We start from the raw sequence: 16,917 nt of genomic DNA on the forward strand, positions 1-16,917 counted from the left end.
GATGGACATTTAGGCTCTTTCAATAATTTGGCTATTGTTGAAAGTGCTGCTATAAACATTGGGGTACAAGTGCCCCTATGCATCAGCACTCCTGTATCCCTTGGGTCAATTCCTGGCAGTGCTATTGCTGGGTCATAGGGTAGATCTATTTTTAATTTTCTGAGGAACCTCCACACTGTTTTCCAGAGCGGCTGCACCAGTTTGCATTCCCACCAACAGTGTAAGAGGGTTCCCGTTTCCCCACATCCTTGCCAGCATCTATAGTCTCCTGATTTGTTCATTTTAGCCACTCTGACCTGTGTGAGGTGGTATCTGAGTGTGGTTTTGCTTTGTATTTCCCTGATGAGGAGCGACGTTGAGCATCTTTTCATGTGTCTGTTGGCCATCTGAATGTCTTCTTTAGAGAAGTGTCTATTCACGTCTTCTGCCCATTTCTTCACTGGATTATGTTTTTCAGGTGTGGAGATTTTTTTAGATTGATCTTTATCAGAGATGTTAACTAAGCCTCTTAACTATTGCCTAACTGCCAGACAGTGTTTAGAAGTTTAAATTCTGATTGATCTTATATAAACACCTGGATATGGTGTTGATCTTTCTGTCTATTCTGCCTCTGTGATTTTACAACCTTGCCTTCTTCCCTGTTCTTTCCTCTTCCGTAATATGTGGAGAGAATATCGTGGATTTTCTTTGTTAATTCTTCCTTTTATTTATTTACATCAACATTAGAAAAATGACACATCTGAAGAAAATCGTGTAATTGGTCTATGCTCAGTCTTCTTTTTAAAACCTTTAAAGTTCCTTAAACTCTCCAGTTAATAAAATAGGATTCTTTTTGGAAACTTGGGATTTACTCTAAGGAATCCTGTTTTCTGTGCACCTGTCTTTCTGTAGTGCTAAGTACAGGTAGGTCATAGTCAAGGTTGCAAACCTCCCCTCTTTGTATGTATGAATCATTCCACTTTCTGTTTGTTTTGATTTTTTTATTTCCTTTGAACATCTATTTTCTCCTATCATCATTTCAACTTTCCCCTAGGGTCCTTGCCATTCTTTAAAGTTTTCCATATGTGACATCATTAACTTTTATGTTCTTCTGATTTGACAGCTGTGTTTCCATTGTTGCCAAAAAGTGCCCCTTTGTACTCAGTAAAAGACAAACACAGTGGCTGCAAAATTCCATCTGTCTCTCAAGGTTCCACTCCCTCCAGGAAGCTTTCATTAAATTATGGCAACATTCCATTTTCTGATCAGCATTAGCGACTAATGTCTATACTAATCGTATACCTTTTTGGTCATAAATAAATGTATATTGTTCTTGAATTACTTCATGGGTCTTGTCTCCTTAGTGAGATCTATAAGCTCTTGGGAGGTAGAGACTATGTCTTATATTTCTTATGTGTATAACACCTAGCTTAGTTCTGGACAAGTATAGATAGATGACAGGCACTTAGTAAATAGTTGTTGGATTGAGTTGAAATGAAGAAATTTGTAGACCTTGTTTATTCTCAGCACTAGGTTATTGTACATTCATTCATTATGATTTCTAGCATCTCCATTATTTGTGTGGCATCTCTATTTGAGATACAGGAATGTGTGCTCTCTTGTGAACTCCCAATTCAATTATTCCCCCTTTTTCAATAGGTTTTTTTTCCCCCCACCTTCTTCCATGTTTCTTTTAATACCTTACCATCCTTTTCATCTCACCTACCCACTAACATAAATTTCACTTCTATCTGTACTCCTGGATTGTGGAGATCTAATCCCTGGTCGTTACAAAGCCAGGGTTTAGTTTATAGCAAGCCCTATGACGTACTGCAGCCTTGCCAGTGCTGACTGCCTGCTGTTTTTTGGCTTTAATTCTGCTTTTGCTTGAAGGATCAGAAACTTATTTTAGTTTCTGAAATCCTTATTTTTGACTAAATGTGCTAGATAATAGAACTGTAGTTCTAACATGTGCCCCCTTTGTTGATGTTTATTAAGTGTTGATTAGGTGGTTGTTTTTCCCCAGCTCACCCCACCATCTTCATCCTAACACTCTCCACATCAATGTCTTTGTAAGACATTTTAAATCCCCCCAAAATGCAATAGTTGTTTATTCAAATGCTTACATTTCTGCCCTCCAGCTGATGGTGGTAGTTGGGGGCCAAGCACCAAAGGCTATCCGAAGTGTGGAATGCTATGACTTTAAAGAAGAGCGATGGCACCAAGTAGCAGAATTGCCTTCCAGGCGATGTAGGGCAGGTAAGCATGATGCATTATGGTCATTTCTCTACTGCTGTGTCATTGGGAGCTTCTCTCTGAGGTCCTGTTTTATTAATTAGAATAGAGAGAGAATCCCAAGCAGGCTCCATGCTGTCAGCACAGAGCCTGATGTGGGGCTCAAACCCACGAACTATGAGATCATGACCTGACCCGAAATCAAGAGTTGGAGGCTTAGCCAACTGAGTCAATCAGGTGCCCCAAAATAGACGTGTCTTTAATGTCCCAAGACATTATTGGGAACAGCCACTCAGTCTTCATCTTTACATACCTTTCTGATTCTCTAATATAAAGCAGCATAACTTAGCAATTTGGTCGATATTTTCCTAGTTACCTTTGCTGAAGTGCTGAAAAATAATTTTTACAGTGGGACCCTTAGTTCTAAGAGACTCCTGACTTAGCCATAATCCACAGTAAGTTGCCTACTTCCAAGCATGCGCTTTATAAACATTTGTTGAAATAGACCTTATTTAGCCAAAACTGCAGTCAGAATAGGCAGTTGTAAACTCTAAGGATTCTTCCTGAGACTCAAATTTGGATCCATAATTCATAGCTTCCATAGCAAAATGGAAGGCAGTACTTGAGCAGTATTTCTTGGTGATTGTTACCTGTCAGCATAGAGTTACTTCATTCTTTAAGAGCTGTTTAGTATTTTTTTTGGGGGGGGGGCGGTCTGGATGTAGTGTAATTTTTGCGAATTTTTAATTGAACATTAAAAATTGTTTTTAAATTTACATTATAAACAATGCCAGAATGAATTCCTTATATATACATTATTATGTACATGTGCCAGTATATTTTAGTGGGGTGTAAAACTCTAGAACTGTAATGACTGATTCAAAGGGTATCCTAAGAGGAACTACCAATTATTACTACTAATAGTAAAATATGAAGGTGTCAATTTCCCTACATTCCTAACAACATCTTGTGATTAAATGTTTAGAGTTTTGCTAGTCTGGTAGGTGAAAAATATTATCTTACTTTATACTTCTTTTATTATGAGGAAAGTTAAACATCTTTCTGAATTGTCAGTTTATGATTTTTGCCATGTCTTATTATATTATTTTATTGATTTGACAGATATATGGTAAGGAAAGTATCATTTTTGTCTGTCACATGTGTGAATATTTGTGTTAATCTTTGTTGATTTTACCTGTGTTATTTTTGCCATGTAAAATTTTTGCCATTTTTTTTGTTTGTTTATTTTGAGAGAGAGTGTGTGTGCGTGTGAACAAGCAGGGGGATGGCAGAGAGAGAGGGAGAGCAAGAATCCCAAACAGGCTTCATGTTGTCAGCGCAGAGCCCAAGTGGGACTCAATCCCACGAATTGTGAGATCATGACCTGAGCAGAAATCAGGAGTTAGACGCTCAATTGATTGAGCCACCCAAGCTCCCCATATTTTTGCCTTTTTATGAAGTCCTGCACATCAGAGTTTTGCCTTTGGACTTAAGGATTTATTTCTTGTGTAGAAAATCCTTACTGTAAAACTGTGTGTGTATGTACATACACATGTTTTTTATTTTTTTTAAGTTAAAAAAATTATTTACTTCTGTGTTGAAATAATTTTACACTTACAGAAGAGTTACAAAGATGCTACAAAGAGCTCTGATATATTTATTCCTTAATATTATTATCTTACACAACTGTGATACAATTATCAAAACTAAGAAATTAGTGTTGGTACATTACTGTTAACTAAACTACAGACTTCGTATTTTATGAGTTTTTTCATTAATGTCCTTATTCTGTTTCAGGATCCCACATTGTATTTAATTGTCATATTTTCTTAGTCTCCTCTGACCTCTGTGATGGTCCTCTGTAATAGTTCCATAGTCTTTCCATATTTTTCATGCCCTTGATTCTTTGGAAGAGTACTTGGTCAGGTATTCCGAAGAATATCTCTCAGTTTTGGGTGTGGTGTTTTCTAATGATTAGATGGAGTATTTCTGGTGATAGTAACTTCAATCACTTGGTTAAGGTGGTACCTGTTAGGTTTCTTCCCTAAAACAAAATTATATTCTAAAATACGAATTTTTCTAGTACTTTCAGAGTTTTGTTTTTTATATTCATATCAAAAACATCTAGACTTTATTTTGATATAAGAAGTAAGATGTAGAGTTTGTTTTTTTAATGGTATCCGGTTGTCCAAAGACTTCTAATGGCTAACCTAGCTGTTTCTACTCATTTGAAGTGCTGCCCTTATCATATACTAAATTTCTACATTTACTTGGTTTTATTCTAAATATCGTGTTCCGTTGATTTGTCTTGCCAATTTATGCATCAAAACAGAGCAGTTGTTGTTATAATTACTGTGGTTTATAATTTAATATGTGATGGGACTGGTGATGGGACTCCTGTCTTCTTTCTTCAGATTTTAATTTTTTTATTTATTAAAAATTTTTTTAATGTTTTTATTTATTTTTGAGAGAGAGAGAAACAGCATGAGCTGGGGAGGGGCAGAGGGAGAGGGAGACATAGAAATCGAAGCAGGCTCCAGGCTCTGAGCTGTCAGCACAGAGCCTGACGCAGTGCTCGAGCTCGTAAAGCGTGAGATCATGACTTGAGCCGAAGTCAGACACTTAACTGAGCCACCCAAGTGCCCCTCTTTAGTAGATTTTTAACATTTTCTTCATATGCTTCTACATGTTTCTTGGCAAGTTTATTCGTAGGTATTTTATCTTTATTGTTACTGTTGGAGTCTTCTGTGATACTTAGAACTGGTTTCTTACTTCATATCTGATTCCTGATTCAGTTTCCTTTTTATTGCACCATAAGTTATTAGCCTGGGTCCATTCCAAAGTTTACTGTTCATGAGTAAATTTTACTTTCATTGTGTCCCCATGAAGGTACAGTGTGCTTCTCTACCCACTTTAGATTAGAGTTGATGCCCTTTAACTGTGGAATTATGGCCAAATTACTCAAACGTCTGGGTGCTTTGCTTCCCTATAACTGTGAAGAATATCAGTTCTTTTATTTATTTTTTTAAGTTTATTTATTTTGAGAGAGAGCACGCAAGCGAGTGCACAAGTGGGAGACAGAGAGAGGGAGGGAGGGAGGGAGGGAGAGAGAGAGAAAGAGAGAAAGAGAGAGGAGAGAGAGGAGAGAGAGAGAGAGAGAGAGAGAGAGAGAGAGAGAGAAATCCCAAGCAGGCTCTGCAGTCAGTGCAGAGCCTGACGTGGGGCTCTAACTCATGAATTCCAAGATCACAACCTGAGCCAAAGTCAGACACTTAACCAACTGAGCCACCCAGGTGCCCCAAGTATCAATTCTTTTAGTTCACCCACCTCTACCCCAGAGTGTTTGGACTCATATATTGAGTCATTTATACCCTACCACTTGGTAAGCATATTATACTGTCTCCAAGAAATGATAGATTTTTGTTTTGTTTGTAGAGAAAAGAAAACATTAAAATGGACCAAATTTCCACAGTGAACATTCCCCAGTGCTCCTTATGAATTGGGATATAGGGCATTTTCACGGTGAAATATATTGCCTGCAGTGTTCACTGCTCACTGCCTCTCCCCCCACCCTCCCAGGAGATCTACCACATTTTCTGCTACTGAGGGCACTCAGGAATCCAGGGGTTACTCTCTAGCATTTGTTAGTCCCCTGCCTACTTAAATTGTCCACTGCCTACAGCTCTCCTCAAACTCTGAAGATTTACCAGAAACTAGCTTGAGTTTTCATTTCCTGATTGAAGCAGGGACTGGGAAGTCATTCCTTTCTCAGACAGGGAGCTGCCAACATGGGCAGCTTCATTTGAACAGTAGGAGTCTTCATGCCATATGAAGGACTACACATCCCTAAATATTTTGGGAGCTGGGGATGAAGCATCAGAGGGTAAGACAGTCGGGGGTAGTGATGTATGCTTGCCTGACACCATCATAGGAAACACTGAGCTGGTCAACACAGAGCTGGTGATTCCTGTTCTCCCGGCTGGATTCAGAGAACTGTGAGGCACAATGCCTGCCTTCATCTGAGCAGTGACATAAACACTACAGAATTTAAAAATAAAACTTTGAACAATTTAAAGTGATGATAATGCAGGTTCAGTAAGATTTATTAACCTCAAATGCTCTGTATAGAGTATTATTTGCTCTAGGGGTTCAGGAGCTAGAGGTAATTTCTTCAGGCTCAAGTGGTTCGAGGAAGGCCTCCTAGAGAATGTGGAACTTTCAGTAGGACTTTAAACTTGAAGAAAGCACAGTGGATGGTGAGAGGGGCTTCTCAGATCAGGAGAAGCACAGGAGAAAGCTTAGAAAAGTGAAAAGGTGGTTGAGATCCAGAGGCTAGCAATTTGGCTTCTCCATCCAGGGATTCCCTAACCTCTCTTTAGCCCAGGGTCAGCGAACTTCTTTGGGACCAGAGAGTGAGTATTTTAGGCTCTGGGGGTTATATGGTTTTTGTCACAACTCATGTGCCACTATCGTGTGAAAGTAGTCATAGATACTACATTAATGAATGGGTGGGGCTGTGTAAGACTTATGAATGCAGAAATTTGAATTTCATGTAATTTTTTACGTGTCACAAAATTTTCTTTTGATGGTTTTTCAACCATTAAAAAAATGTAAGGGCACCTAGGTGGCTCAATCGGTTAAGTGTCCGACTCTTGGTTTCATCTCAGGTCATGATCTCATGGTTGCTGAGTTCAAGCCCCTCATCAGGTTCTACGCTGACAGTGCAGAGCCTGCTTGGGATTCTCTGTCTCTGCCCCTCTCGTGTGTGTCTCTTTCTTTCAAAATAAATACATAAATTTTAAAAAATGTAAAACCCCTTCCCAGCTCATAGGTTCTACAAAAAATAATCAGCCTGCAGGCTGTAATTTACTGTTCCCTGATTTATCGCACTGTGATAAACCAGAAGTATATTGTGCAAATTAAGATACACATATAAAGTAGAAGATCCAAAATTGAAAGCCATGGGAGCTGTATACAAGTGGTTGGCAAACTTCTTGGCTCAGTGTTAAGTCTATAAATAAATATTTGAAAAAGTCAAGAGTCAGAATAATATGTCAGCCCATACCATTGGATTTTTTAATAATCTTAGAAAGGAGGAAAATTTATTGGTTAGATACTCTTGCTAATGAGTAGAATTCTATTCAGTCAGCATTCTCCTAAGAGTAGCTTATATTCTGACAACAGCTATAGACTTACTGGAATGCAGCCTTTAGATAGTATGGTAGTCTATCTATGGTATGAGTATGGTTGCATACTCATCGTTAACTGCTGGATTTCTCTTGCAGGGATGGTCTACATGGCTGGGCTCGTTTTTGCTGTTGGTGGCTTTAATGGCTCCTTAAGAGTCCGCACTGTAGATTCCTATGACCCCGTGAAAGATCAGTGGACCAGTGTTGCTAACATGCGAGACCGCAGAAGCACTTTGGGGGCTGCTGTATTAAATGGATTGTTATATGCTGTGGGAGGCTTTGATGGCAGTACAGGTAACTTCCTTTTCATCTTTTCTACATTGCATTAGAATTAACCCAACAATCACATTTAGGGAACGAATTGGGGCAAAATTAGACATTGAGTGTTTTAATGGGTATTTATAAAGATAAGTTTAAAAACTCCCATCAAGAATTCTTTTAGGGGCACCTGGGTGGCTGAGGTGGTTAAGCGTCCAACTCTTAATTTTGGCTCAGGTCATGATCTCACAGTTCATGAGATCTGTGCTGATAGTGCACAGAGTCTGCTTGGAATTCTCTTTCTGCCCCTTCCCCTGCTTGCACTTGTTCTCTCTCTCTCAAAATAAATAAATGTTAAAAGAACTCTTTTAAATAGTGTAAGAATACTAAGTATATAAATTTTCTTCCTTATGGATCACTGTCAGTCCTCTTACTACATTTAAAAAGCTAGTAAGTGTGAGTAGCATGGTAGGGGCCCTGGGGAAGAGAGCCTATGCCTATTTATTATGTAATTGACATGTTTACCTTCCACCATTTTCCTCTTTTAATTTTAGCCCAATTTAACATACCTAAAGTATTTTTCCCTAATAATATATATAAAAGAAAAATTACCTCACTTTTTTTTAGAGGAGAAAATGAAGAGCATTGTGCTTTATTATAGGTTTATCATCTGTGGAGGCATATAATATAAAGTCTAATGAGTGGTTTCACGTGGCTCCCATGAACACAAGGAGGAGCAGCGTGGGCGTCGGTGTTGTTGGAGGTGGGTGCTGACTGTTCTTTTAGGTGAACATTTCCAGGCACATATGGCTTCTGGATTGCTAGCAGTGATTCTTCTAGTAATCCAAACACCAGTTTTCTAAATGAACAAGCAAATGATCATTTAAAAAAGGAAAGGAGTAGCCATCATAAAATTTTATTTATTTTTTTAAATTAGTTTGTCTATATAAAGTAACCTATGTAAGGCCCTTGTTTCCCCCTCACCTCCTTCTCTCCCTCTGTCCTCTTCTTTGCCCCTTTCTCTCCCTCCCTCTTTCTCTCTCTCTCTCTCTGTCTCCGTCTCTCTGTGTGTGTGTATGTTTGTACCTTACATAAAACTGTTAACTGATCTTAATACAATTATTTTGGGAACAAATCAAATGACATAAGTGCAAAATTTTAATTCTAGAGAAAGGCTATTTCACATTTAAGAGGATGTATTGCCACAGTTATTGATTTATATTCTACTTTGTTTACCAACAGAGCTTAAGTAGGCTATAAGTATTATTTTTTGGTGTGATTTTTATTTTATTTGCTTGGGCAGATCTGTGGGTTCTCGCTCCCTCCCTACTGTGGGTATAATTCTTTGCACTGAGTTTTTTTTTGAAAAGCTTTCTTGCGATATAATTCACATACCAAACAATTCACCCATTTAAAGTGTTCAATTCAATGTACGTCCATCACCACAATTCATTGTAGAACATTTTTTTTTTAATTTTTTTTTTAACGTTTATTTATTTTTGAGACAGAGAGAGACAGAGCATGAACGGGGGAGGGTCAGAGAGAGGGAGACACAGAATCCGAAACAGGCTCCAGGCTCTGAGCCGTCAGCACAGAGCCCGACGCGGGGCTCGAACTCACAGACCGCGAGATCATGACCTGAGCTGAAGTCGGCCGCTTAACCGACTGAGCCACCCAGGTGCCCCTAGAACATTTTTAACCCAAGAAGCAGTCCACTCCCCTTAACTGTCATCCCCATTCTCCCTAAACCTCGGCAGCCACTACTCTACTTTCTGTCTCTGGATAAATTTCCCATTTTTGGAAATGTCATATTAATGAAGTCATATAGCATGTGTTCTTTTGTGACTGGCTTCTTTGATTTAGCATAAAGTTTTCAAGGTTCATCTATGCTATAACATTTACTAGTACCTCATTTCTTTTTATTGCCAAATAATATTCTATTGCATATTGGTACTAATTCTTGATTTAACTGTTTTTTCCCAAGTTACTAAGATTACTATATTCTGTTTTCCAGGATGTTGTTCACTTACCAAATAATGTTATCCAAAGATGTAGTGAATTTTATGTTTCTGTTTTATAGTCAGATTTATTGATGAAAATGTTAAATTAATACCATCACGTATAGATCTTCATAATGCAGTTTGGTAACTCTACTGTCACCATTAGGCAAGATCTTCATAATTTATAAAAACGAGTAACAAAAGGGAAACTGCTACTGTGGAGGAAAATACTTTATGACTTGAAAAAATGGCTTTTTATGAATTTGGCTTTCTTTGTGATTCCTTGTTTAGGTTTGCTCTATGCTGTAGGGGGGTATGATGGAGCGTCACGTCAGTGTCTTAGCACAGTCGAATGCTATAATGCTACCACAAATGAGTGGACCTATATAGCAGAAATGAGCACCAGACGGAGTGGAGCCGGTACGTAGGAAACTCATTTAGCAATTGAAGTATGAAAATGATGGAAAAGAGTTAAACAAGTGAAATGATTCATTAGCATCTCTTTATACCATCGGAAAATATACATACTGATTTTAATGCCACTGTCAAATGTCTTTTGAATTATGCAGGTAGTGGTAGTAGGTGTACTTAAATATCACTGTAAAATTCATAAGTGCTATATTAAAGGCTTCTTCTGTGTTTCATTTAATTATTTATATTGTTTGGCATTCCTTTTAGTTTTTGTTTTGAGTGCTTATTGAACTCAATAATCAAGTCTCTTCATATCCTTTTCTTACAAATTTTGGGCTTTAATACTGGTTTGCTTACACCATGAAAGTTGATTTCAAGAGATCATGTTAAAGGACTTGCCTCTCTGTGTTTCACGTACATATTATTTTTATTCGATTTGACATCCCTCTTTTAGAATAATAGTTCTTATTGGGATACTCATTTGTCAATTCTGTTCATTTCCATTTCTTAGATTGTATGCTTTAATATTGACTTACTTTTACAAGTCATTTGTAGAAACCCCAATATGTTCTAAATTTCTTTTCCCTTTTACTCTGCTCTAGTTTGGTTCTTTGTGTTTTATAGGTGTTGGTGTGTTAAACAATTTACTGTATGCTGTAGGGGGTCATGATGGTCCTTTAGTACGAAAAAGTGTTGAAGTGTATGATCCCACCACCAATACATGGAGGCAGGTTGCAGATATGAACATGTGCAGAAGAAATGCAGGTATCTGTCTAGCTTACAGTTATGAAATGTATATTGATTTGTATTCAGAGTTTTACTATTATTGCTGTATATTTATTCTTTTAGTGATTTGGGTTTTCTAATAGATTGATTCTTTAAAGACAGAAGCTTATGTAATAATTTTATATAGTGTATGCCTAGCTTAGTGGCTACTTTTTGGTGACTAAATGAGAGGAAGAGCCCTTTATATTTGATGCTTGAATTCATTCATTCTTAACCACAAACATTTTTTATTGCATACCATGCATAATGTACTAGAGACTACAGTTCTCGATTTAGTCTGGTTGAGTAAATATTGGTACCAGGTTAAAAGCTAGTTGTTTACCTGAATCTGAAGCTTGAAGAAGCTAACCCTAATTTACTAGTTCTTGATTTCTAAAAATGGAAAAGCTAAAACAACAATAGCAACAAGTAATTTTAAGAAAATTGAGGTCTTCAAGATTAGGGAACTAACCTCTTAGAAAGAAGATCCATGAAAGGAAAATAGAAATGGAAACTAGATTCAGGATAGCTAGATTGTCTTTTCAGGAAATGCTGGTCTATTTGAAAATGCCATTATCTTCATGCCATTTTCCAGTCCAAAATAAGTTCCTCCTGATTCTCAAACTCACTGTACACCACTGGATGATGTCGCAAGATGCACCCTCGATCCTGCCCAAAATGCTCCTCTGAATTTCTCTTTATTTTTACAAAAATTTCTATTCGGGACGCCTGGGTGGCTCAGTTGGTTAAGCGTCCAACTTTGGCTCGGGTCATGATCTTGTTGTTCATTAGTTCGAGCCCCGCTTAGGGCTTACTGCTGTCAGCGTGGAGCCAACTTCAGATCCTTTGTATTCCTCTTCCTCTCTCTGCCCCTCCCCATCGTGCACACAGGCACACACACACTCTCTCTCTCAAAAATAAACATTAAAAAAAAAAATTCTGTTTAATTCAATGTGATCATGAGGGGAGACAAAGTACGTGGGACTGCAAGGACTGTCTGTAACAGAAGAGGATTTATAATTAATTCCACTTGACCTTTCCCCTCATCTAGTCAATTGTATTTGGTGAGGTACTAAAAACCTCTCTGCTTTAGACAGTCCAGAACTATGGTAAGACCCACAAATTATTAAGTAGAATAAGTGCTTGACCCTGGTGTATACAAAGTTAGAAAAGCCACAGTAATACATTCATGTGCCTTGCTGGACTGGGAGATTTATTTGCATTTAGCTTTCATTATTTTCCTAAAGATTGGAATAGTCTGTGACTTTCTTCTCTACCTGTGTTTTATTGTTTTCAAATCAAAATTAGTTCATTTCTGCTAGTGAGAAGAATAAGGTAGTCATTTGTGTATGTAGAACTACCATCTTGCTCTTGCTTTTCAAGTGTTTGAGCTACATTAAAATGGCATGAGTTTGCTCCCTGGCAAGAGACTAGAATAGTAACACAATTGAATTTGAGTAGAGAAGATCCATTCCATTTGCACAGAAAATACTATTGCTTGTCCACTTTTAAATGCTATATAGAGATTTGAACTCATTATTCTGTTATGTTAAAAATCTGCAGGCATCTGTTCATTATGTTAGAAAAACCATCTACAAAACTACAGAGACCAGTGTGTGGGCAGCATCCTCTGGATGTTTTAATGCCCTCCAAGTGCCAGTTTATTAATAGCTCTGAACCTTGTTTAAAATTCTTAAAAATATGCTTTTAAAATATACACTAAAATAAAGAGCTTTTAAAAGGTGTTCAGGGGCGCCTGGGTGGCGCAGTCGGTTAAGCGTCCGACTTCAGCCAAGTCACGATCTCGCGGTCCGTGAGTTCGAGCCCCGCGTCGGGCTCTGGGCTGACGGCTCAGAGCCTGGAGCCTGTTTCCGATTCTGTGTCTCCCTCTCTCTCTGCCCCTCCCCTGTTCATGCTCTGTCTCTCTCTGTCCCCAAAATAAATAAAAAACGTTGAAAAAAAAAATAAAAGGTGTTCATCTTGGCATGCCTGGCTGGCTCAGTCGGTAGAGCATGCGACTCTTGATTTCGGGGTTGTAAGCTTGAACCCCATGCTGAGTGTAGAGATTACTTAAAAATAAAATCTTAAAAAAAGGTATTTATCTTTTTAACTCAGCAATTTTCTTTGTAAAAATATGTATTTCGAAAATAGTTGCACAAGTATGCAAAAAAAGTATGCAAGAGGAATCCTTGTTCATTGCAACATCATGATAAGAGCAAAAATACCTGAAAATAACAATATCTAAAAGACAAACAAATTATGGTATTATCATAGATGGAGTACTATGCAGCCATTATAAATTGCATAGATCTGTATTTATTAACTTAGGGAAGTGTCCAAGGTATATCATTTAGGAGTGGGTGAGTAATAAAGTAGCATGTGTAGTATGAGGAACTTTAAGATTAAAAAAAGAAGTATCTGAGTATATATGCATAGAAAAGAGTCTGCAAGAGTAGAGATCAGAATTTCACTGGTCATTATTCTAAGTAGTACAGAATTAGAGGTGATCTTTTTTTATATATGCTTTTCTAGGTATTTTGAATTCTTCCAAAAAAAATGAGTTATTCTAGTAATAAATAAATAATATTGTTCTCTCCTTTTACAGGAGATAAAATAGCTAACCATTCAGTATCATTTCAGAGTTCAAAATCATTTTGACCTTCTACCAATGTATATTTTTTCTTTGGGGTTCCCTAAGAAGCTGACTTTGGGAAAGTTAACTGAATGTTTTGACCTTTAATTTTTCTTTAACAAAATAAGAATTAAAATCGTCTCTGACCCATAAAGTAAGGTTGTTGTTAAGACTAACTGAAATAGTGCCTGCATAAGCAGCTACTGCCTACGTGGCATGAGTAGGAGCTCGGAAGTGGTGTTCACCTCTCAAATATAAGAGGAATTGTTTTCATGTTCACCATCTTCTCTTCTTGCCTCTTTTCAAGGAAATCAGTGTCTCTGGAACACCTCACCAAACACATATAGGGGTATTTATATTTCCCCAAAGTTTTAAAATTAATTGTTTTTTCTCTCCATAATTTTTTTAAAGGAGTTTGTGCAGTTAATGGTCTGTTATATGTAGTTGGAGGGGATGATGGTTCCTGTAACTTGGCATCAGTAGAATATTATAACCCAACGACTGATAAATGGACAGTTGTGTCATCTTGTATGAGCACAGGGAGAAGTTACGCAGGTAATAATTGTCTAATTGTCTTCTATTGGAATATGAGAAAGATTACATCATCTTTTTTTTTTTTTTTTTTTTTTTTTTTTTTTTTAAAATTTTTTTTTTTTTCAACGTTTATTTATTTTTGGGACAGAGAGAGACAGAGCATGAACAGGGGAGGGGCAGAGAGAGAGGGAGACACAGAATCGGAAACAGGCTCCAGGCTCTGAGCCATCAGCCCAGAGCCTGACGCGGGGCTCGAACTCACGGACCGCGAGATCGTGACCTGGCTGAAGTCGGACGCTTAACCGACTGCGCCACCCAGGCGCCCCTACATCATCTTGATTTTTATGTAAGAATGTTGTCAGAAGAATTTTCTCAAAGTATATTTCTTATTCTCAAAATAATTAATACTGGATGTATATATTCTAAAATAAGGCACTGGTATTCTTTTGTCATTCTACAGTCATTTGAATTCAAAATCCCAAACCTTTCCAGTGTAGAACAGTACAATAAAATTTAATATGGCTAAAATCTACATAGAGTGGAGTTCACTATGTGGCAAGTCTTTAATTACTCAGCTATCCAAGAAATATAACCACTAGAACATCTCCCCTGGCAGGGTGCTGTGTGATAGTACTACAGTAAGACAGTGGCATAATTTTTCTTACTTAAGCAAAACAGTGGTTGAATCATATAAAATACCATTTTTGGCCCATTCTCTTAGTAAGAGATTGGTAATAATAATAAATATAATGACGGGTCTTTAAAATTGTTTGTTGCATATTATTCTGATGACAGATACGTATGTTATATCACTCTAAATTCTAATATTCATTCTGATATTGACCCAATAGTGGAGAGAAAAGAAGTTTATACTAACTAACCATCACTGTTATTTAGGTATCATCCAAACACCTAATAGAGGAACTATATATAGTAGGATCCCAGAATAACATAGCTCAAAATTAGGCGGATTTTTTAAATAGCTTTATTGAGATATAATGGACATAAAATAAACAGCATATATTAAAAATGTAGAATTTTACTAGTTTCGACATGTGTATATACCCATGAGCCCATCATCACAATCAAGATAATGAAAATATCCATCACCCCCAAAAGTCTCTTGTGTCCCTTTGAGTATTAGGTGGATTTTGACATTTCCTGAATAAAATTATTTTCCTTTAATTATAACTATAAAGAGCAAAAGGTTAGTTCTGGATTAAAATAGTCTGATGTGGTTCTGGTCCATAACTGGAACAGAGATTTAGCTGTCATTTAGATTAAAATGATAGTAGTGTTAAATAAAGTTTAAGAAAGAGACCTTGAAACACCATGATTTGTTCAGTCCCTGATGTTTTTGTAGGAAAGAATCCACTGCTTTCTGAGAGGTACAGAATGCTGCCTGTGACTTCTGTTTTATTTCTTTGTGTCTTTGCTCAGGGGTCACAGTTATTGATAAACCACTATGAGCCTGAAGGGCATTGTTGGCATATTTATACTGGAGAGACAGGCTTCACCAAGTATTTCTGAAGTGACTCAGAGCCTAGCACTTCTCCACTTGTGGCTGCACTTTACGTCTCAGCAGAAGCTACGATCGGCTGCCCTGAGAGGCCTCAGACACTGAAGATTATTTTTGGTAGAAGCACCGCATAGGCTTTTTCTGCAATGAGCAGCAGCTGACTGAGTTTTAATAAGAATCCTGGACTGCAGTACTTACTCTGTAGTCTTTAGACAACAGTTGCTTTCTTAAAGACTAGTTCTTTACCAACCTTGAATGACTATGGATTATTTTGTGAAGGAAGATAAAATAATGTGTGTTCTTGTAAAATTAAATTTTATCTTTATTCCTTCTCCTGAAAATCTGTATACACAGGAACTGAAAATCTTTGAACAGGTATTAAAATCTATGTAAGTATACAAACTAGGTGAGGGATAAAACGGTTTGCTTTTATAAAATACCTTTGATTACATGAGTATAATAAATTGTGTGCATATAATGTGTGTCTATATGCTTTCCTTTAAATATGTTTGAAAAGATGTTTGAAACTTGATTATACTATTTATAATTGGCACAGTACTTTGAATTATGCCAGTACTACATTGTAAAACAGAGTTGTATTTTTTGATATTTAACAATGCTTAACACTTTAAAATGCCACTTCTGAGGAATGAACATGGTGTAACACACTTGACTATGTGTGATGCCAAACTTTTTTAAATAAAATATAAATTATGCTTATTTATTATTTTCTTTAGTTTAATCCTGGTCATGTTTTGGTGTGTATTTTTAATTTTTTTCTTAAAGTAACTCTTTGGCATGAATATTACTGCAGGTTTTTGATGAATATAATGAATGTATGGAATTCAACTGAATTTGCATGGTCTTAAGAATTTTTTCTGTGTGTATAAATTTAGCTGCTATTAACAGAAGAGAGAACTTTCTGTGAGTAGCCATGTGCGTTGATCAAATACAATTTTTCTGAGATCTTCAATTAATCTCACTTTAAAATGACCAAAACATGTCTTTCTTGAATATCTTTGAATAAAAGTTTGTATATTATTTGTTTCACATTGTCCTTGATTTGTATCTATTTAGTTTCATATTAAGAAAGTTGCCTACTTCGTTTTTTCTGTTCTTTTTTAAACTTTGCATTTTCTGTAACTTCACAAATCAGTATTTTAAATTTGATGCCAAAGTAACCTATAAGGCAAGTCTGTTATCATTAACTGAGGTCCCTGAAAATTGTTATCCAAGAAAAAGTTACCTCAACCATCAGAGAAAAGTCTCCCAAGTATTGGTGAAATTTAAAGTTTTTATATTCCTCTGTCCCCTAATCTAAGCACAAGATAACAATAGAACAAAGAGCAATGGACCAAAAAGAAAAAAAAAATCTCCTCTAAAGTAACTGAGAAA

The 16,917-nt window shown here is 36.9% G+C and overlaps 1 protein-coding gene across 7 annotated transcripts in view; it reads left to right on the top strand.

The window, feature by feature from the left end:
• KLHL2 (kelch like family member 2) overlaps positions 1-16,572 on the top strand; it is a 117,801-nt gene extending 101,229 nt beyond the window's left edge. For 4 of the 7 annotated variants that reach the window (XM_047090398.1, XM_047090401.1, XM_047090396.1 and 1 more), the window contains 7 exons: positions 2,121-2,238; positions 7,500-7,697; positions 8,323-8,424; positions 9,953-10,081; positions 10,697-10,837; positions 13,881-14,024; positions 15,444-16,572. In XM_047090398.1, the coding sequence (XP_046946354.1) occupies positions 2,121-2,238; positions 7,500-7,697; positions 8,323-8,424; positions 9,953-10,081; positions 10,697-10,837; positions 13,881-14,024; positions 15,444-15,472 (861 nt within the window). In that variant the 3' untranslated portion in view covers positions 15,473-16,572. The remainder of the gene's footprint in view (positions 1-2,120; positions 2,239-7,499; positions 7,698-8,322; positions 8,425-9,952; positions 10,082-10,696; positions 10,838-13,880; positions 14,025-15,443) is intronic. The other 3 variants (XM_047090399.1, XM_047090397.1, XM_047090400.1) reach the window with 3 other exon arrangements.
• The last annotated feature ends 345 nt before the right edge of the window (positions 16,573-16,917 follow it).

The sequence above is a fragment of the Lynx rufus genome, unplaced genomic scaffold (genome assembly GCF_022079265.1).
Source record: "Lynx rufus isolate CCGP_SWC_20201006 ecotype Redwood Valley unplaced genomic scaffold, mLynRuf1.p SCAF_3, whole genome shotgun sequence".
NCBI lineage: Eukaryota > Metazoa > Chordata > Mammalia > Carnivora > Felidae > Lynx > Lynx rufus.